This window comes from Mixophyes fleayi, chromosome 1 (genome assembly GCF_038048845.1).
Source record: "Mixophyes fleayi isolate aMixFle1 chromosome 1, aMixFle1.hap1, whole genome shotgun sequence".
Lineage (NCBI taxonomy): Eukaryota > Metazoa > Chordata > Amphibia > Anura > Limnodynastidae > Mixophyes > Mixophyes fleayi.
In genome coordinates, this window is record NC_134402.1 from 357,989,145 (window position 1) to 358,012,829 (window position 23,685).

At 38.1% G+C, this 23,685-nt stretch overlaps 1 protein-coding gene across 1 annotated transcript; it reads right to left on the minus strand.

Annotated features, from left to right (window-relative positions):
* Window positions 1-530: 530 nt before the first annotated feature.
* Window positions 531-23,451, minus strand: ANAPC7 (anaphase promoting complex subunit 7). The gene is made up of 11 exons (XM_075178362.1): window positions 23,261-23,451; window positions 21,670-21,856; window positions 19,389-19,508; window positions 19,190-19,301; window positions 17,649-17,802; window positions 15,556-15,698; window positions 8,969-9,086; window positions 7,816-8,012; window positions 5,348-5,572; window positions 4,674-4,824; window positions 531-1,452 (listed from the first exon to the last, which is right to left on the minus strand). Exons 1-11 carry the CDS (start codon window positions 23,359-23,361, stop codon window positions 1,263-1,265), a joined length of 1,698 nt encoding a protein of 565 aa, XP_075034463.1. The 5' UTR covers window positions 23,362-23,451; the 3' UTR covers window positions 531-1,262.
* Between the last annotated feature and the right edge of the window lie 234 nt (window positions 23,452-23,685).

Below are 23,685 nucleotides of genomic sequence, written 5' to 3' on the forward strand. Positions count from 1 at the left end.
AGATAGCCCAGAAATGGAAAAAACATAACTGACCTTTTCGTCAAGATGTCATTAACTGTATATGGTTTGTATCCTGGATGGAATATATCACCAGCCTCCAGAATAATAAGGTGACCTTTCACAAAATTTGGGATCAGTAGTATGCGTACCATGAACTTCATCGCCTGGCACCTCCTGAACATATCTTACTCCCATCGTCCCTCTCTCTCTATATAAAATGTGTCATACTACGGTGTCTAGCCCATGTTTATCAAGGTTGCTACCCAGTATGAGGGCAACCTTACCTTTTGGTCAGCTGCAACTGGCACACATGGTGGTAGCGAAGTGACAGAGGGAGAATTTGCTGTTTTATTAGCCTTTCTATATTGGACATCCAACCAAAAAACAGCAGATGAACAGGGACCAATGGCATGGTCTTTGCTGTACAGGTCACATTACAAAACAGACACAACCCTACACTCAGCTTAACATGTTCATTTTCAGCAATATTAATGGACATTGTTAGCATTTTGTATATAGAAAAGTCTAAATACTTAAAAAGGTTGTCTTATTTAATAGAAAAGCAACTTCATAATGTACAGCAAATTTAGTATACATTGTATACAATCTCACAATACTTGTTCTTTTCAATTCTGTTTAAGCCGGTCTATACACATGAACATGTATTTCATATCAAAATAATTAGAGGTCTGACAGGCAAACGAGAGATAATTTGCCATTATGTAGAGATTTTAAAAAAAGTGCATGAAAATGCAAACATAGGCACACACATAAAACATATTTATCTCACAAAACAAATTACATATGTTGGGGTGCATGCATATTAAGGACTACTCTTTTTAATATGTAAAAGCTACTATACATCCAGATATCGCTGGCTACCCTCTACATTCCACACAGCTCCTAGAAATAGGCATCACTCTGGAGAGCCCACACGTCTTACCAGTATACGTAGTCAAAATACAGGCGATGGACACGTTTTATGAAGTTCTGTTACAAGAGCGAGTTTTGCTATAAGACACTAGTAGCAAATGGAATTTGCAGCAAGAGTTAAGAAAAAAACAAAACAAAACCAAAAAAACAGCTGCAAATACTGCAGTATACTACACCGAATGTGATGGACAAGGAAGAAAACAACAGCAGTCGATAGCTCGACATCACAAAATGTTCTGCAGATAATGTGATCAATGGACTCCTTATAATGGTAACGCTTTGTATACTATAAAATAGAATACACTCTATAGTTTCACAGATCAATCAGTTCACTGCATCCCAAACCACTGTTCCTGATCTGCCCACTGGGCAGCTTCACTATCACTGCCTTCCAGGTCTCCTTCTTCTCCACTGCCCTCCATGTCGTCCACATCTTCTTCCTGAGTGGCATCCGTGGGGCTCTCTTCTTTCTCCATTTTCTGCATTCCCTCCAGAGATTTCTGATCATTGGGGTCCAAGCTGAGAAAGAACACCAAATTAAATTAGATTGCACTATGCACAGAAAAACTCTAAACCATCGTGTTTTGTCATATTTACAATTCAATATGTTGTCAATCTAACAGAAAGGGAAACAATAGGTTAAACGAATGTCATTTAGAAACAGAGAAGAAAAAGGAATGTGTTGAAATGAGGCACTCTGGGATGGTAAATAATATTAAAAATGTAATCTTTATTATTATTCATTAAAATATTGATACATCCTGGTTCCAAACGAATGGGGAAATATAAGAGTGAACTAAAATTCTGATTGTGAATGATAATAATTGTGCTTAAATTAAGATAAAGTGTTTTAAAATTGCAGATATATAGCTGCAACTGCTCTGTTGTGACTCTTAATTTTTAATAAACACTTTTATTTGTGTAGTCATCTCCGTGTGGTCATTTTATTCTCACTGTCTCAGCTGTTACAAATACACTCCGTCTACCAGATCTCAATATAAGCCATCATGGGGCTTAATATGTTGAGTTGTTAACGATAATTTCATATTAGTTAGTAATGTTTCCAATTAGCATATAAAGAACACAAAGGTAATGAGGAGATAAGCTAGGCACCAACATTATTTGGCTGATATTATATAGATCCCATTAACCTGGGTTGTGAATGCGATTTATCATTATCATCATTTATTTATATGGCGTCACAGATTCTGTAGTGCCTGGCATAGCAGTACAAATATGAGACATGAAAACAGCAGACATAACAAGTACATGGGTACAGAGCAGAACAATAAATATATGGATGCAATTAACAGAATAAATGAAGGTGCAAAAAAAATGGAGACCACAGGGGTAATTACTTTGCGCACTTTTTGAGCAAGGTACACTTGTGTAAAAATGAGATTTCGTTTTGTGGGACAAGATTATTTAAATGAAATTCAAGGGTGGAGGAGGGCATCCATACACCTTGCTGTTTGTTCAGGACCTGCAGTGGCTACAAAAGTATTTTTGGTGCAAGTTATAAATGCAGTCCTTCCAGGCATGCTGAGAGACAAAGCTTACTGGTGAATGCTTGAACTGAAACATTTAACTTACTTTAGAAGGGATGTATATAAATGATGTTAGTGCAATCATTTAGGGTATAACTATATTCCATTCAGATACATTCCAAACTGCACAGACATGGGAGTGATGTATTTTAGAAGAAATGCAAATTGGTTTGCTGCAGAGTGTTCTGCAATGCACATGCTCAATGCTCTGCTGCAGGATGGTGCATTCCAGTAACGCATGAATACGTTTCACACAGGGATACTCATTCTCTGCCCTGTCTGATATAATCTGCTGTGTGCAGGCCAGAGTTGCTAATGTAACATCTTAATTATAAGAGGTAATCTTGACTTCTTTGAACACACTTTCCTTAATTTGATCCTCGTCCACAGACATACCTCTCAGTTTTGCCATTCTAGTGATTAGGGATAACAGCAGTACTACCAGTTTGTGGATTCTGGGATGACTAAAGGTCTACATGATTCAGTTACTCCAGCAATCTCCCACCCATCCCTGCACCCTCTACATATTCCCCTCCCATCTTTTTTACTCTCATATTCCCTTGCAAGACTTTTTCTGCATCTTTTTATATTAGTCACCCCCTTCAGATATAAACACGCCCATCCAAACAGGGAGGCACAGACATTTTTAGGGTTTAAACATTAATTTGTGTTTTTTGTACTTGTATTTCTTTATAATGATTTATTGTAAGTTTGAAAAACGTAATTATACACTGCTTCCATAAGTTTATAAATCCAAGTAGGAGACCATGGGGCCTGTTTATGAATGGCTGCATATGCCCCCCGATAATTATTGTTGCGATAAGAGATGATATTACGTGCCCATTAATTAAAAAAAAAAAAAAAAAAAAGTCATGCCAACTTCGGGTTCTGGCCTGGAGTCTTTACTGTGCATGTGTTAGGCTTTTGTTAAATAGATGTGTTCCTTAAAAATGCCTAAACCCTCCCGGGGCTACGTGCAGTACACCGTGGTGAAGAATCTTTTTTGGCTTGATGTTTGATTCTTAATTGTACAGTATGATTGTCTCAGCATGTGTTGCACATAGTGCTCTAAGCAATATTTTTGATACTGTTAGTGCCTTTCCTACTCACACCCCCTTTTTCTCCTTCCCTTCATCCCTGATCCTTCTCTCCCCATCCACCCCCCTTTCATATAACACATAAAAACCAGTGGAAATGTCATGTATACTTATATACTGTTATTTTATTTTTCTTTTGTTCCTGCGCACTGTGCTATTTGTACTGCACATGTTGTTTCCTATTTAAATAAAGAATAAAATAAAATAAAAAATGCCTAAACCATGCGGAAAATGTAATTTCTGCATTGTTTACGGCTAAGGGTGGTGTGGGATGGATTTTCACAAACATGGCAGTATGCAATGACCAACACTGTTAGGACATTCAAATCTGTAATAAGAGATACAGGTGCACACCAAATTAAAGTTCAATTACAGGTGCCCCCCCCTCACTTTTGAATGAATCCATAATTGATATTAATGAGATCTCTTTTTGATCTGTATTTTCCCCATGATTACAGGAGGCTGAGACAGAGAAAAACCACTTAGCTCAACATACAGATTTATACAGTTTTCTCAAGCAAATAAAATGAGTTATTTGAAAATACTTTACATAATGATATTAATTTACAGCCAACATGAAGTAAGCATATAACAAGGCAGAAGGATGTCTTGGGTACTAAATATTGTTAGACAAACATTGTGCCAGTTTGTTTGGCGAATCCAATCAAATTGACCAACCAATGTATATAATTTGTGGGCTACCCATATCTAATTAAAATAAGACGGATTGGGTGTGGTAAAAAAACACATGACTCGTGTGCATTGCGATTAAGTGGTTTGGTCCAATGCTTAAACAGTCAGATAAGGGAAATTTGGTCATCCCCATGAATGGCCAAAATGTTGACTGAACTGGTGATTGTCCCGAATAACCAAACCACAATATGAGTGAAGCCAGAATTTTATCAGAAATAACATATGTTTACCCCCATAGCAGCTAGAGAAGGGGATCATCACTTCAGGCAGGAATAATTGGTCATCCAACTTTACACAACACAATAAACTGTTAATTAATTGCACTGATTAGTATACATCATGGCACAGGGATAAGATTAGTAACAGGGACATAACCCCTTACACAGATACAAGTCACAGGTACCTGAGGGCAATGCTATACTGGTCCATAGCTTCCTGAAATTCATTCACAGCCACAAGGAAATCACCCAGCATCCGATGCAAGACACAATCACTTTGATTTGCAAGAGTACTTCGCAGTAGGGCTATACCATCTTCATACTTCTGTTCTCGACCTGCAGGTACAGAACCCTGTTGCTTTAATTAAGATACAGGTGAAACACACTTACACAGCCTCATCATGTATCTCAACGCTGCACTACTATATGCAGCTTATTAGCTTCTCCCCTCCCAGGAGCCTGCACCACACAGCCATGTTTCCTGTGTGACCAAACAGGAGAAGGTGGGAAGGGCCCAACACTGAGGTTTCCGATTGGTTCTCGGGCTCACAGCCTCCTTCTGCAGCCATTTTAAAGCTGTGAAAGAAAATGTTCACCACTTTCGGTGGTAATGGCGCTTTAACATGTTTGTATTGTGTATTTGTGGCAGCATTTGAAATGTATTCGGTTTCTCTATCCTATGGAAATATTACCGGATTTGGATATTTTGCCTCTTTAACAATTCTCCCAATGTAACTCTCTCTCTCTTTGTTTTAATATGGTGTTTTTCACATTAATATTCTGGACAACTTCTAACATTGTACTCAGTGTGATCAAGTATTCTACTCATGAATCAGGTCTGCTTGAGGTAGCTACTTACTGAGCAGTTCTGCTTTCTTCACTACAGCCTTTATATAATCCGGCCTTTGTAAAAGAGCTTTGTCCAGCAGTGTTTTTGCCTTTTCCTGAGTCACTGGATCTTCCAAGCATACCGTTGCCAACAGAGTCAGTGTCTGGGCATTGGTTCCGAGAGTTTTGTAGACATTGTTGGCCATTACCATAGCTTCCCGTACACTGTTGGATGCCAGATAACACTCAATGAGTCCTGGTGAGAGGAGAACAGAGACACCATTGTCAGTCCAGGGTGTAGGTAACAACATCATCCAATCAAATGGTTCACATAGCACTGCCAAGTCCTGGTGTTACATGCCAAGATTCAATCAAAAGCAAAAATGATACAGAACAAAGCCTGCTCCCCATCACTCAGTCATCAGCAGCCATCTACCTGTGCATGCAGAACAGTCTACAGACAGACAGGTTCTAAGCACAGAATATCCCAATGCAACCAAATAATTGACATTCCGATTGTTCATATTGTAAAATGAGAACTTAACTCGCACTAACAATTATAGCGCCATTTTAAGACCGGCAGTTAAAAATGCAATAAATATGACGTTTGTGGTCGTAAGCAAAAGAGACAGCAATGGGTAGTTTATTTTTCAATTTCTATGGAAATATCTTTACTTATGCATTTAAATTCACACAATCACCTGGTCTTGATCACAAATTCTTAATATAGAAATAAATAACTTTCAAATACATATTGTGTATAATCACAAAATAAAGGTTAATAGAAAAAGGCAACATCGCTCCCTAGTGGTCAGAACAAACGTGCACTTTGCTTAAGATGGATGACACAATTGTGTAGACACAGAGGTCAAAATAAAAACTCTTGACTCTTTACAACATTCTAAAAGCAAGGATTATTGTCACTTTTCAGCCAATACTGAACTTCATTTTAAATTAAGTAAATTATTATGCAAAATAAGATATATAAACTGTGGAGAGAGGATCGTGGAGACATGTACGAAATGCTATGGCAACTGATGTCTTAAATTCTGACCCAAAAAATAAAATTCCCCTGTGCTAAACAAAGAGGTCTTGTCCAGATATACTCAGTGATACGATCAGGTACACTACAAATAGCTGGTATATTAAAGAGAAATCAATGAAAGCTTTCACTGATGGCATTTATCCAGTTTTACAGAAACATATTTCTTTTCAACTGAAAGCAGCCACGTTGCAAAATAACATGCAAAGGACCAAAATAATGACATCATGTAAATTGGTGGTGATGCTCTGAAAACAAACCATTTCTGAGTAAGCATGGAATTAGTTTAATTAATGGCCATGTTAAAGGATAACTCGCTATGAGGATATAACCCTTCCTTTCTCTTCTCTTCTTCAGGCTTTGCTTCAACAATCTAAGTGTGTTCCCGACAGTGTCCCAAGCTATAGAGTACTCCTGCTCGATTTGAAGAGGCAACAGCTGATATAAATGTCCCTCTCCTGGTTCATGATACCAAACAGGCACAACGGTGTAGTGGTTAAGTGGACTACTGAACATGCTGGGAGGCACAGTAGTTAGCATTGCTGTCTCACAGTGCTGGGGTTATGAGTTTGCTTCCTATCATGGCCCTAACTGTGTGACATTTGTATGTTCTCCCCATGTTTGCATGAGTTTCCTCTGTGTTCTACATTTCAGTCCAAAAACACACAGGTAGTCTAACTGGCTTCGGACGAAAATGGACCCTAGTATATGTGCGGTAGGGAATTTAGAAACTGTATGCTCCAATGGAACAGGGACTGATGTATACAGTGGGTGCATATAGAATAGCAGCTGAGTGTGCCCAAGATGGCTGTCTCACCCTCTACAACAATGTGCTTTGAGTCCTACTGGGACAAAGGCACTATATAAATAAACAGTTATAATTATTATTTCTGAAAGTTCTGCTGGAGATGTGACGAGGCGTTTAAAACAAAGACCAAAAACACTAAACATTGGCTACAGGTTTTGTTTCTGTCTTCATTTTTTTTTCTTATGTTGGACTTCTTTTAATGGTCATTTAAACAATTAACTAAAAAGACCTTTACTTAATCTTGTCCCTTTTCAAATCCCTTTTCCTACTTCTGAAACGTCATACATGTATTTTTTAGAAGAAAATTAAAAACTGTAGGATCAATCCCAGGTGCGTTATGCTAGATTGAGGCAAGTTAAATTTTGATGTTTCCCAGATAAAGTGCAAACAGAACAGAATTAGAGGAGAGATGGACATAACAAAACACAAGCAATGCAGAAAAACAAATCTAGACGAGAAACATGAAAACTGCTGGTCTGTCATTACCATATCAAACAATCATTTTCTTTCCTTGGTTTAAGTCCTATGTGAATCCATCTGGAAAGCATAGTGAAGCCATACCGGACATGTGCCCAAGAATGATAGCCAGTCAGTACATCTGAGCATATCTCAGGGCTACAGGACAGAGCACACACCCTCCCACACTCACCTTCACAGCAGTCCAGCCGACACGGAGCCAATCGGATTGCTTCGCGGAAGTGAATTATTGCCTCTTGCACTCTGCCCATATTTCTGAGCGCTGCTCCCTTCAGTAACAGAGCCTGGACACTGTTGCTGTTGAGCTGAATTGCTTTTGCTCCCAAATATAAAGCCCTGGAGTGCCTCTTAGTGTAGAAGCTGTGACACCTTCAATGAAGGTAAAGAATCAAAACAATAAAAATTTCAACCGTAATAATGAAAATCGTGGTTTCAAGCAATTTTAGCATGAAATAACAATAGTATAAACGATTGAAAAAAAAAAAGAAAATGATGTAAAAAACTAGGTCTGACAGACTGTATCTTAGTAAGGGCTATAGCTTGCTACAGTAATCTAGTTGGTAAGAAGCAGACTGATTATGTACTGCATCCCAAGTAATATTTAAAGTTTTATAACTCTTAGCGGGGAATTCAATTGACCATGTTGTTCTTGAGAACAACGCAGCTCGCGCACTATTACCGTTGCTGCGGTAACAGTGCGCATTATTATGGTAATTTCAACACTGATGTTTACTCGCAGCTCTGTGAATTGAATTCAACAAAAAGACATTATGTCACCAGAGAAAGTGAATATTCTTTTTAAGTCAAATATATATATGTACCCTGAATATACCTGGTGGGCTGCCCCAAAGCCCACACTATAGGAAACCAGAACAGCGTATCTAGTACCTCTTATTTACCACTTCTGTAGCTTTGTAGACCAATTTAAACCAACATCTTGAAGTTACGTCTTGTGCAATGTAAGCTACTGTAAATCCAGCCCCCCCCACTTCCTCCCAAAGTACATTTACTGATATCTTGGGGGAAAAAACAAAAACATAAAACACACACAAAAAAAAACACCCAAAACAAAAAAATCCACAAAAACATCACGTTCCTGACAGATTAATTTTATTAAATTTCTAGGCATCACTATATTGTCTAAATAAGGACAATTGGTTAAATGGAAATACTCATATGTTTAATCTATATTTTAATTAGGAGGTAGCCAACATTGTAAGACTGGCTTTACTCCAGACTCCAGGTTTTTTATTTAAATAATCAATGCAGAATACGTGGTATTGAGAAGCTGCTTATCTGGAACACAAGATGCACATTGCACTTACCCGGATACCACCCATGGCTCAGCATGCTGATCAGATATGTTGAATAATCTACAGCCAAGATTCTCTACATCCTCCAACCGCCCTTCTCGAGCCAACAAGTATCCATAAATATCCATTCCTGGAAGGAAGAGACAAGTCACATTCTCATGTGTTTCAAGATCTTTAGAAGTTTACTGAAGCAGCTTTGAATGCTGGAAGACATTCCCTTTGTCCTGTAATGTACCACAGATTTACATGGCTTCAATATCATCTTTATTTATAGGGTGCCACAGATTCCATAGTGCCAGGCAATCATCACACAGATAGGACATACATGAGTGCAGGAAGCATGAACAGAAGCTTGAATTCAGCAAGTATAATAATAAATACATGAAGACAGCAACGGCAGCATGAGTGTGAGAGTAAAGAAATAACATAGCACCCACACAGACTTCAGCAGAAGACCTGACAAGGGATATACATGACATATAGACAGTAGACAAACATGAGACAGAATATAGAGGAGACCTTGCCTGTGAGAGCTTACGTTCTCAATATAGACATAAGTATATTTAAAGAGGAATAATAAACACCAGAAGAATGACATTTGGTTATTTCTAAGCTTCTACAAAAAAATATATATTTCTACCATTATCAACTTGTTTTATAGCAGGTTAGAGCTTCCTTACAATTTAGATTTATACATGTGGCAATTTGAAATTAAAAAGGTTTTGCTATAGCTTCTTTAAAGAGAACTCCAAAAAAGTTTGTCTTTTTTAAACTAGACCAGATAATGTTGAGATATCCCAGGAGCCACATTGTGTAAACCAGAGGTTCCCAAACTTTTTCAGTTCGCGGCACCCTTAGGAGACTCCATAATTTTTTCAAGTCACCCCTCCAAAATAATTACCAAGCTGTCTCGTTTTATAAGTAGTTGGGTCAAAATAACGTAATAAGTATTTAGGGCAGGACAGAAATACTTTGTAAGTTGTTTGCAAAAATAGTACACATAAATCCAAGAGGAAAATAATATTTTTATGTATTTTTTTCAATTATATTTCTGTCAAAGAATAATTTACAGCTGATATTAAAAGGAATAAGATCAAACAAAATAAAACAGCATGTACAAAAATCATTCAGTCCCTTCATCCTCACTCTGTGTGCCCCCTTCACCCCTTTAAACTTTTACCATGTGCCCCCTTTATCTGTGGACCTCTGTGCCACCTTTATCGGTGGACCTCTGTGCCCCCTTTATCTGTGGACCTCTTTGCCCCCTTTATCTGTGGACCTCTGTGCCCCAAGGAGAATCAGTTCTCTTTGTTTTGCTCTGGCTCTTTCCACCTCCGTTTATTTTCTTACCTTTTACTTGCCCTTCTTTCTTCTGTTCTGTCTCCTTCCGTTGTTGCTCCTCGCTGCACTGTTCACTGAAAATGTCGGGGTGACATGCAGTGCAACAGAGCAGGGAGGAGTTTTTTGTTTTTTTTCTTCCGGCCGGCAACCAAGCGGGGGGAGGATGGCAGGCAGAGGGGAGCGCATGGCGCACCCCCACCTCGCGCATCCCAATCACCACAGGCTCGCGGCACCCCTGGAGCCGTGGCACACAGTTTGGGAGCCGCCAGTGTAAACAATGACTGCTGCCACCTAACTTCAGTGGATACACACCCTCTCCAGCTATGTAAAAGACCATAGAAAGGTTCCCCAGGTTTGATGGACTGGTTCCTGTTTTCTACATTATTTTGTCTACTCCTGAGATAATTTATAATGTTCTCTCTAATCAATCACCATACATGACCTTAGGAGCTTTCTTTAACAGGCACACTGTTAAAGTGCAACCGAAAATATTGGCGGAGATGCTCTCGAATAGTTTAAGATTTCAAAATTTCAGGTGCATTATTCTTTTAATAAGCAAGTAGTATTTTGGGGGCTATATAGCTACTTATTTACTCAACATCTGCTGAAATTGAGAATCTACTACTATTAAAAAAACTATTTTAATTCGGTTTGAATGCGAGTATATCCGTTCCTTTCATATCACCACTTATGAGAAAATACTGCACTATTTTGTTTTAATTAATTTATTTCTAGAATAAAATATGTTTACCAGGATAAAGATGTATCTATATTATTAGAAACTCCTTGGACAAGATCCCCTTTAGGTGCTTGTAACTTACAACTCATTTATTACACCAATTGTGTTTGCAATACGCACTATATTCTGTTCCTCTTCTCTGATATTTGTTGAGCACATGATGGATGATGCGCCAGACTTGCTGGAAAATGTGCATGTTGGGAGTCCTCGTTTCTGATCCTGGCAGCAATGGATACCATTATTGACTATTTGTGATTACTTACACCATCCTTCATTTGGAGCTGGTCTGTCACTATATCTATCTATGAAATGTATGATAGCTTCCATGATACAGTAAACTCATCACACACACACACACTTCCCCGACACCACTATTCACATTATGAACAACACACTACAAACCTCCTTGCATCACAGACCCATACACAGTAAAATACACATTGAATGTTTTTCATTTAAAAACACACACATTTTATCAAACAAAATAAGCAGCTATTTGCCACCCACATTACATAAGGACAGTACACCGAGAGTTATTGTTCCATAAGTTTCACTCTTCTCTTACAGACAACCACCCACACTGACACAATTCCTGGTCCGCAGTTGCCCTGGAAACTGCCATAAATGATCATACATTTCCATCTCAGCACAATAGAGACCTGGCCCAAGAAATATCCTGTCTTGGGACAAGCTGAGCATAACCCAAACACAAATGTAATTCAGAGTTAGCATTTTGCTTAGTGATAATATTTCTATTTGCTAGATGGAAACATGGATTCAGAGTAACCTGTTACGAGCCGTGGCGGTGCTTAGCTGCCGCAACTCGCTGTGTTCCCCTGCCTGCGTCCCGGCCGTTGCTATAACGACCGTGATGCCACTGCCGGTTTCGTCCCTGCCTTTGCTAGGGCATTGGTTGGGACGCATTGCCACTATCCGGCGCGTCCCAGCATGAAGGGGGCTTTGGGCGTGTGCGCAAACAGGTTATTAAATTACAATTTATTAGCAGCCTCCTGGGGCTGATTTACAAGCAAGGATTCCTGTCTCCCTATTGGCTCATCTATGTATTTAAGGCAGGGAGGGCTTAGCCTCCCTGCTGGTTATAAAGTTCAGTTCCCTGGCTGCTGACCTGCTCCTGTACTTCTGGATAGATCCTTTTGTGTATGTCCTCTGGCTTGTTTCTTGGACTGTGATTTACCACTGGTGACCCCGACCTCTGCCTGTGACTCAGATATCATGTCTTTCTGCCGGCCCTGACCCGTTGCCTAGACCTCACCTCACGGTCTGCTTTTGCCCTGTGACCTCAGCCTATTCTTGACTATGCTTATCTCCTAACCATCATGCCCTTGCTATGGTTATATCCATAAGCTTGTACTACGCTGAGTTTAAGAACTGGGGGAATCTGAGTACCTGTGGGCATGACAAGCTCTACGGGAAAGGGTGCTATAGGTGAAGACCTCTAACACCTGTTCTACAAGCTTAAGACAACAGCCGTTAGCCGTGACATAACAAAGGTGTTAAGGTGTGCTCGCCACCAGAGGGATGTGAAAATGCCAGAAGGACATATACATTGTTTTCTTGGAATTGAATGCTATGTTAATATTTGGAATTCCTGCTGATGGTCATAAAAATAAAATCCTTTGTAGCTGCACCCTCAACACCTAAGTCACAGGTTGGCTGTTTCAGCTTTTCCCTGGCGTTAATGAAGAGCAGCTGATGAATATCTGACAAGAGTAAGTTGAAGTCAATCTTGTGTGGGCATAGCAGTTATGGCACTATTTGGTCTATCCTAAAATGGCAATGAGCAAGCAGCACACCCCTTATATCATCAATTACCCAGAGCCCATTGCATTTCTGGCTCCATAGCTGTGCTCCTGTGCAGTTTCCCCATCTACAACTACCATGAACAAAGTCTCTGTTTAGCTTAATGTTAGAGGAGGATCACTATTCAAGGACAAGAACACCCCACTCTTCCCTCAAACACCACCAACCGTTCCATATATACTGTGACAAGGCAGATATTATGCAAAGATGATACCAGTCTAGCCATTGCCTCATTCAAGATGGCGGCAACCATAAGGGACAAAGAAAATAAAGTTTTAAAGGTAACCTACTAAATTAGTATATGGTCTTCCTGTTATACAGCTGTATAGTGTACTTCGAAAACTGCATATGAAAGCCCAAATGAAGGAGAACACTGAACATACTTTAAATAAGTCAAAATCTGGGTTTGGGTTTTAGGAGCGATTATAATGAATATCTTCAAACCACCCTTGTATTTCCAAAGTTTTTATTTTTCCCAATTTTTAAACATATCTACCCTAGCCCTCCCTGCTGCCTCCCTATATGATCACAATAAAAATACATAATGTGCTACGTACTTTAGCATTTCCATATAAAGACAGTTATTCTATTAAATTCAATATTCACCATTTACAACCCATCCTCCACTGGTGTAGGTAAATTAGTCTCCGGTAAGAAACGGTTTGTCAGTACAGACTTCACATGAACATTTTTTTTGTTCGAAAAAAGTGTTTTGCATATACATTTTTGTTGAATGAGGCAACACTAGTCTTGTGTCAGAGATATGCTTTGTCACCTCTGTGGAGTTTGTTTGTTCTCCCTGTGTTTGCGTGGGTTTCCTCCGGGTCCTCCGGTTTCCTCCCACACTCCAAAAACATACTGGTAGGTTAATTGGCTGCTATCAAAATTGACCCTAGTCTCTCCCTGCCTGTCTGTCTGTGTGTGAGTGTGTACCTATATTAGGGAATTTAGACTAAGGTCCAATGGGGCAGAGACTGATGTGAGTGAGTTCTCTGTACAGCGCTGCGGAATTAGTGGCGCTATATAAATAAATGATGATGATGATGACACCTAGTTAATGCCTCCTATACCATAAAAGTACAATGATATTTTCAGGATTGCACACTATATTAATACATGAATTTTAGCGCAACCCCTGAAACAGTATATATGGACATGATACATGGGAGAGAGCAGAACTGCAGGCAAGTCTGTTGCTGGAACAGTCAAAAATGGACTACAGGACTTGGCAACAACCCAAGAAAACTTATTTCTCCGACAAGCAGCGAGAAGTTGGTTGATATTAACCTTAGAATGTAGACAAATACTTGATAGATCCAGATGGGTGCTTCATTAATAAACATGTAGGAGAGAAAGATCAACTGCCTTTTCCTCACAGTGGTGCTGCATTCTACTGTTTGGTGGAGACAGCCTGTAGTTAATCAGCACACATAGAATATGGCATATTTCCCAACTGTCCCAATTTTAAATTGGACATGTTTGTCCCGTGGTGGGAATTTTGGGAGTTATCTTTCATTCACAGCTACTCTGCAAAGCAATGCAGAGGTGAACTGGTGCTGTGCTACAGTGTTTGGAGGGGAAGAGATATTTCTAAAAGGGCAGCCTAGTGCTTTACAGCGTTAGCCAGCCCTCTGGGGATGTTGGGAGGTATATGGTATTAATAGCTAAATTCATTTGTAAATTATTTTTAAAGCAAACACTATAATTAAACCCAAAGTTGTTTTTGATAATTAATTGTTAATTAAGACAGAAATTGTATACATATTCAAGTATATGCCGATCTGAAGAAAGGTTTCTAGCTGAATACGGGTGTAAGTACACTCTGCCTAGATGCAGAGTGTATGCAGACAGACACGGCACACTGCAGGATATGCATAAAGCATATGTGCAATATAAAGTCCTATCAGAACACACAGATAATGTATTTAATATTTTTTTCTTTTAACACCTGTTAATAAATTTACCATTAATAAAAAATCTATTGAAAAAAAATTGTTTTTTTTTCTAGGTTTTACTTGCATTTATCAGGATATTATTAATGCCTACTGTACATAAAATGCATTTTACAGTTGATCTTAATTGCAAACATGTTCTAGCATGCATACACATGTGTAATCACTATGAATTACACTTACACCTGTCCTGTAGGTGTAAGTACAGCTAAAAATCACGTACCTGAGAGATGCTCAGAGCGTCAATGGGAAGAATGTGTGTGTTTACCTTGACTTACCCTTACTGCTCGTTGTCTATGTGCATACATCCCATCCCTCCCCTGTTCCACCACTGAAATCGTAGGCACTTGAGTTCACTGGCACTTGAGTTGACTAGTATAGTCTGTTTCTGAGCATGCGCAGATACGACACATATCAGGACATACGTTCCTTAATGAGGCCCATGGGGTCTACCTAACTTGCATCTTTGATTAGATACTCTCAGAGTTTATTTAAAAGAACATGAATATGCAGAAATTAAAGAGACTTCTCTTTTTAGGATGAGGACATTGAATGCTTAAACGCAAGCTTCCATCACAGCATCATCTGCAGTTTTGAAATACATAGTTAAAAGCTAATTCTGAAGAAGGAAAAAAATGTATATATAAAACAACCCACAAAGTTCATAAAAAACATCTTAGTTAATAAACAAACAAAAAACAACCGCACACATGTAACACACACACACACACAAGATACTTACTTACCTTTAATCAGATAAGGGTCCAGCATCTGAGCCTGCTCAAATTTCAGGATGGCATTTTTATTATCACCTACTCGAAAGTAGAGATCTGCCACACTCCCCAGTAGGTCCACATTGTCTCTCAGCAAAGACTTTTTCTCCAGAGAACTGGGAAAAGAGGTTTATGCTTTAAGTGGGAAAAATATGCAGGGAAATAAAATCTAAATTAAGTTATGTGGCAACACTGAGAATTTAGGGCACATTCTCTCCTACATCCATAGTGTCACTTATCAATATACCCATCAGCATTATCTTGTGTATCTCACCTATCACAAACTGTTCCCTTACCCAACAGAATAGACGTACGACATAGTGTTGAGGACCCCCAAACTCTTATGTATATTTGTGAGCATATACATTAAAACACACATTTAAATTGCATTTAATGCCTATAGGCTCCATGGATGAATTGAAAGTCTTTAATAATTATCTTTTCATTTATTTAGGATAAAATTAACTAGTTATATGTAAAATGTGATTTATGTGTCATTATACTATGCATTCTTATATACAGCGACTTTAAAAGTATTGATCGCTTTGGCATTATTCATTCTATATTCTTATATCATGGAACCAAAATGGATTTAATAATAAAAATACTCTGTAATGTAAACAACACTAAAGCTTAACTACAAAAAAAAAGCAGACAAACAAGGATTATATAAGTATTCACGCCTTGTATTGTAACAGACACCTAAATAACATTGGTGTAACCAGCTGTCTTTAGCTATCACATTTATTAGGGAAGCCACTAAAAGGCCTATGACAGGGCTGGATATCTTGTGTCTCTCCAGCTTATGGAAAACTACAAGCCCCAGCATGCTTAGCCAGGTTATGCTGGGCCTTGTAGTTCCAGAACACTGACAGGGTTACAGTCTTCCATTGTGTTGACTGGAGAAACTGTCCATGCAACAATAGCTACGGCATTTCAAAAATGGTCACTATATGGAAAAGTGACAAAAAGAAACGACTGTTTAAAAATGCCCATGAAGTCTAACGTATCGTTTCCCAGAAAGCATGTGGGACACCAACATAACTAGTGGAGTATGAGTCTATGGTCCATCAAGACCAAAGGGTAACTTTATCAAGCTGCAGGTTTCAAAAAGTGGAGCTGTGGCTTATGGCAACCAATCAGATTCTAGTTATCATTTATTTAGTACATTCTACAAAATGACAGCTAGAATCTGATTGGTTGCTATAGGCAACATCTTCACTTTTTCAAACTGAAAGTATACAGCATAAGCAATATTGGGTGGCTTAAACACAAATAATAATAAAAACAAAACAAAGTCCTGGAGTGGCTTAGTCAAAGCCCATACTTGTATCCCATCAAAACAGTGGAACAATTTAAAAATTATTGTTTAATAATGCCCCCTAGCCAACTTAATGGAAGCTTAAGTGACAACTGGTCTGCTGTCCAGATGTGCTAAGATGCAAGAGACTTACCCGCAGCTAACCAAGTATTAAACATGAAGATAAACACTTATTTTCAGGTTTTTTAATTGTAAAGTGAAAAAAACAACTGCAAAGTATTAGAAGCTTTGATCAGTGGTAAAATTCCTGAATTCATCCATTTTGGTCCCACGTTTTATTTTATAAAATAAATCATGAAATATACCAAAGGAAGAGAATACTATTTAAAGCCACTGCATAAATACTAACAAGCCTAGAAAATATACAAACATTTTATATTAGCAGAATCTCTTATGCGTCACTAGGGTTAGTCCACCGAATTCTAATTAAAACACATGGGTTCTATTACTTAAAGTAAACTTAGAATGATCTGAATCATAAAACTAAATGTTGTATAATATTGCTTATAGCCGAAATATAGATTTTCTGAATACAATCCCTTGCCAACCAGTTTTACTTTTTACTTTTAAAGTTACAGTTCAAATTTTTCAGTGTAAAGGTTCAATGACTAGAAGGCTTCCTTTTTTGACAGAGAAAACCATCTCAATATATAGAATGTATCCTCAGGAATTACACTTATATGTGCAAACATTACACACGTGAACAAGACGACTAGGCCGCTGCCTAAAATGAGAGCCTTCTTACCAGATTGTATTAATTGCTCTTGTGTTATCTCCAGTGTGTACAAACGCATATGCTTTGATCCAGGCAGAGAGCCAGTCTAGGTTGGGAATGCTCTGAATAACATTAAGAGTCATGGATGCTACTTCTGCACCTTTTACAGAAAGGGACAATAAACCTAGGAATACAAACCAGACATTAGGTTATTGTGTGTCAATGTTCTAGGACAGTGTTCAGGTTTTGGACTGGGGTTTTGTTGGGGTCTTTTACAAAACCTTCTGCACTCACTAGATTCTGTCTCTTTGAATGTAACGTGCACCTATTGCCTACACACAGCTATTTGTAGGCCGAAACAATATTCAATGGAACATACCCTATCAACTGACTAGGAGCTAGTGACATCACTGTCATATGGGTACCTAACTAGTTCCAAAGTGACCTCATAAACTGTGTCTATATATTCCTTATGTCTATTGGTCATAGTTAAATTATAGGTAGCATTCTTGCACACAAAAAGTCGGTCTCCACTGTGAGTAGACAACAGATATATTTGTATACAATCTACCAACTTATGTTACATTGTTCATTTGGAGCACATACCATGATGGGATGTATTCAATGGCTAATGCTGGCAAACCACCCCTTGATATGAGGATTAGCTACATAGACAGCTCGGCATTTGTGAGCTTCTACCATCAAGCACTGCTGGGTTCTACACTAAGATGTCCCTGTGCTTGTTATTCTATCCACTCATTATGGGGACTCATTTCAGTTTGTGCTAGATATTGCTTTCAAAATTTACATCTTTCTGTATGCCCACACATCAATCAATACACAGCATCTTTCTGTACAGCACTTTCAAATCAAACCCCATTTGGGGCCAGATTTTTTTTAAAGCCTTCAATAGAAACACAGCTTCTATCCAACTTTAATTACACTGTAGGATCAAAAGATATTTTATTTCTTTTTTCCATGCATACAAAAATATCCAAGCGAGGGGAATTCAGTTAGTCAGTAGTTACCAAATACTACTTTTGCTAAGTATGAAATGAATTGTGTGGCTTACTGAGAATTATAACAGTGGCACAATTATTTTAATCTTTGTAAGAAAAAACAAAAAAAACACAAGCATTTATTTTAAGCTCTGAAAGTGCAGCCTGCCGCGCTTTGATGTGCTTGGCATGTTCTTAATAAATTCAAACATTTGTAAATGACACAAATTAAAGCATTCGTGGAACTTACTTTAAAATAAAACAAAAAAAGCCTTTATATTTAAGTCTGTTGTTCTTTAGATGCTGATCTAAAAGTTCCAAAAGGTTCTTGTTATGACTTACAGTTTAACATCTAAAGATTGCCTATCTCTGGATTACAGCAGGCTTGGACAATATGTGGCCCTGCAGCTGTTTTGAAACAACAATCCTATCTTTGGCTGAGACCTCTACATCTAGAACAAATACAGACCCACAGGTTGCGTATCTGCGCAATAGAACATTCATTTTGATTACTCTGTTACCTATGCATTACAATTACACTAAATGTCACTCATAATAGTTGTTGGTTTGTACCTAAAATGGCATCGAGCGCCAGTGGACACTGCCTCAACACCTCTTTGTAACTGGTCACTGCTGAACGTTCCTGCCCAGCTTTTTTGTACAAATTGGCTAACATCATGTTAATCTATAAGAGATAGAAAAAAAAAGAAAACAAAATTATATACAGGAAAGAAAATGGTCTCAAACTGTAAAATTAATAGCTTTAATATACCTTTGGAGTTCTTTGTCTGGAAGGGATTCCATCTAGTATGGCAACTGCATCTTTGTCCTGTTTAAGCATTGTATAACACTCTGCCATTTTATATTTTACTTCAATCTCTGATGGGAGACTCTGAGGAAGCAAAGGAACAACAATATGATCAACATTAAAACGTTACCAAGTGAAACAGGTTCTAAGACTTTTGTGCTGCACTTTTGTGCCAATAATGGGCCAATAATGAGCCATAACCTAGGGCAAGCGATCGCCTTCGTCCCAAATTCATCAGGGGTCCCTACAGTGCAGAGGAAGGAGCTCCCAGGGAAAGGACCTAGACCAGGAACTGGGGATAGATACATTTTTATAACCAATTTTAAAATAGTAGATTTGTCCTTTCATTTTTTTTTTGGAACAGGATCCACATTAGATTTCTGAAACCGCTTTCTATGCCAGGTGTCAGCTTTTTTCTATATGAGATAAGGGATCCCCCTACTGTAAAATATTAAATATTCTAAGTTACTGAGAGAGAAAGAGAAGACAAAGAGAGATCTCTCTCTCTCTCTATATATATATATATATATATATATATATATATATATATATATATATATATATATATATATATATATATCTCTCATCAACAACATTTATTTATATAGTGCCAACATATCCCATAGCGCAATTGGGGACAAACACAGTAAACTAATAAACAAACTGGGTAAAACAGACAAAGAGGTGAGAAGGCCCTGCTCGCAAGCTTACAATCTATGGGACAATGGGAGTTTGATACATGAGTTTAAGTCTACATTTTGTATTTTGGTCCAGCCAGACTGCAAAGGTAAAAGTGACTCATAAGCTAAATGATCCTGTCACACGACATGTTGGTCAGGCAGTAGTTGTCTTGTGTGAAATTGTGTAACGGATGGTAATAGGGTAATGTAATGAGGTTAAGAGGGTGGTTGAGGAATATTATAAGCTTGTCTGAAGAGGTGGGTTTTCAGAGAATGCTTGAAAGTTTGTAGACCAGAGGAGAGTCTTATTGTGCGAGGGAGAGAATTCCATAGAGTGGGTGCAGCCCGAAAAAAGTCCTGTAACCGGGAATGGGAGAGTGGGTGAGAGACGCAGATCTTGTGCAGAACGGAGTTGCCGAGTTGGGAGATATTTTGAGACAAGAGAGAAGCTGTATGTTGGTGCAGCTTTGTTTATGGCCTTGTAGGTTAGTAAAAGTATTTTATTTTTATATAATATATATATATATATATATATATATATATATATATATATATATATATATATATATATATATATATAGAGATATAGAGATATATATATAGAGATCTCTCTCACTCTCTCCACATATCTCTCGCACGCTCTATATCTCACCCTCTACATAAATATAAATATATATATATCTATACACACACGTCACATGTCTCAGAGGTGGCTTCAAGTGTCTATAACAACTTACAATATGTATAATTGCTAATAAGAAGCAAGTTTTCATATTTAACAATGAAGGTTTAACTTCAGAACGCACCATTTATATATTGTGTAAATTATTATTTTATTAATTATCATAGTATTATTTAAAAGAGCAAATGCATATATTAGCATGACATATATTATAATGCACTTCCTTTTAATTACTTTATTGTTGCATACAAATTAAGTAGATAGATTGAAAGCTTACAAGTAAGGCCTGCTTACAGCTTTATCTGTCTGTTAATACCCATATCTCATTTTATTACTGTGTTTGTCCCCGAAAAGAAGATACTAAGGAGTATGCTACTGCTATAGAAATAAATGTTAATAAGAATATTGTTTAAAAAAGCAACCCACAATATAATAAATTTGGAGGATGTGTACAAATGAATATGATCCATAATTACTTTCAATCATTCAAATCCTAATTTTCTTTTATAAGGACCATGTACCCCATGTGGTATTAGTTTGATCCATAGATTCCTTGTTTTAAATTAGAAAGTTACACACTACCTATAGAGACACATCCGATCACTACTTTATTAATCCCTGGAATGAAAAAAATAATAATTGTAGGGCTCATTATAGCACAAATATCAGCCATGGTTTATCGCACCGGATCCATTGCAAGCCAATCACATTCAACTGAAAAGATTGCTTTGTGATGATAGCTAGTTATTTTGGTTTTGCTTGGGAAGAAAACTGATGAACGTACTGTTCAGTAAGGTCAAAGCAGTTGAATTGTGATACGCTTAGCACGAAGATCTAAAAATCCTTCTTAAGTACAAGTACTTTTAAAGCACAGCTACTATACCTGACTTTGTGGCGCGGTAGTAGTATTTCCGGTGGAGGGTCTGACTTTAGAGGTCTTGGTTAAAGCCTTCTTCTGCTGGAGAGCCATGGTGTACTTGCTGACAGCATTCCGATACTCTTTATCATGAAAGAGAGAATCCGCGTGGTATACTAGCAGCTGGTACTTTTGTGATGGTGAAAACATCTCCCTGAATAAAAAAATAAATACATAATCAACAAAACAAATGACAGAAAACTTAAGAACTTGTATACGTCCCTCCATGTCCTCCTGATCCATACTGCTCATCCTGTGTCCTCAAACATCACTTAATGGACATCATCAAATCATTTGTCAAATTTTGGTGTTTTGTTTTTTTTTTAATGAGTGCAGTGTTTAAATGTACCTTTTTACTTATTCTGCTGCAATCTAGACCAACTCTCATCTTGTCTAAATGACCATACAAATGTAAACGTAAAGACGTAGTAAATTAATATAAAATGTCATCAAAATACCATAGTACTTGCAGGATGCACCGGCAAAATGGCAATGTCTTTAAATGCAATTCTTGCCTTCAAAGATATTGCAGTTTGAAATCTGCCCTGCAAAGCCGCCGATTATTGGCGACTTGCCAAAAAACGCAGATTGGTACATTTAACCCCTGAACTTTAAAAGCTGGTGGAAGATCTGGTCATCCAGAAGTCACACGGAATTGTCAGATTTGTTTGGTATAGCTTGTCACACTTATCTTCCATTAAAATGCCTGTTGATATGTTATTACAGATTGAGGACTCTTTCTTTGATTACATGTATTGTTTTATCAAATTAACTTTTTAACTATTAAGAGATTAAGGGCAACGTGCAGCCCTTTTTATCATCAATGTTTTTTGTTATTGAAATGTTTTACAAAATTAGTGGTATGAAAGAAAAAAAAATAGGAGCATAGGAGAGGGTAGCACGTGGTATTGGGAAACGACACAAATGTGCGGCCCTTTTGAAGGTTAGAGGACTGCCCATGTGACCCTTTAAGCGTGTCAAATTGCCCATCACTGGGCTAAAATAATGCATGCAGTAAAGCACTTACTAGCTGGACACTTTTAAAGTCTGTGTTATTTTGAAAAATAAACTGGTTTGCTACAATTACATTTATTGCTAAAAATCGTATATTAAAGAAACTTTTTTTTTACCCAGAGAGGCAAAAAATATACAATACAAACTGCACCTAGCCCTCCTGTTTGGTATTGTGCTTCTCCTCTCACCATTCCGTGGTTTAGTCCTGGCTAACCACTTTGGGATCTCCCTCTTCCTTTTTACTTTGAATCTGTACTTTACAATCTCTGACCTACCTGGGTGTTCATGGCTCATCTGCAGCTATTTGTGCAACAGTGGGGTTTATTTACAGAATGCCACATCAAAACAAAAAACTAAGACATTAGCTTCTACTGTCTAACATGCACTAAATCAACCAAAAGCTATATTCTGATTGGCTGCTATGGGTAATTGTGCATTGTTAGTAAATAACCCTCTGTATGTATGTATGTATGTATGTATGTATGTATGTATGTATGTTTGCCATCATTGAATAACAGGATATATTGAGGTTTCTGCCACTCACGGGTTGTTGTTGCTCATAGTCAGCAGGAGACTGCTCAGTAAGCGCACATTGGAGTGTAGCCCGGCCGCAGCCATGTCCCGTACATGATCTATCACATTCATCTTGTAGTGCTAGAAGGCTGGGGAAGATTACAGTGACACAACTACACCCAGCAACACAATTCGCATCAATATACGGCGCCTTCTGACGACCTATATGGAAATATAAGATAGCTGTCTGTGATGCGCCTGCCTACACAACGTATCTTCAAATGCAGTCACTGCAGTCATAGTGCCAAGTTGTTACCAGTCCTATGTATCTACAGCAGTTTATCTTGCATGCCGCAAAATGCAACTTAACCGTGGCTATTATCTGTGACCATCAACTTTGTTTCTGAATAGGCTTTGGACAGGCGCACGCGAGGCGACTTGCTCGGTAGACGTCAT

Excerpts from the sequence above, each read along its gene's own strand:
- ANAPC7 (XM_075178362.1), bottom strand. The coding sequence starts at position 23,361 with ATGAATGTGATAGATCATGTACGGGACATGGCTGCGGCCGGGCTACAC. Across the intron at positions 17,803-19,189 it reads GGCGCTCGATGCCATTTTAG|GTTTATTGTCCCTTTCTGTA; the intron begins GTACAAACCAAC and ends TTGTATTCCTAG. Across the intron at positions 1,453-4,673 it reads CAGTATAGCATTGCCCTCAG|CTTGGACCCCAATGATCAGA; the intron begins GTACCTGTGACT and ends GTTCTTTCTCAG.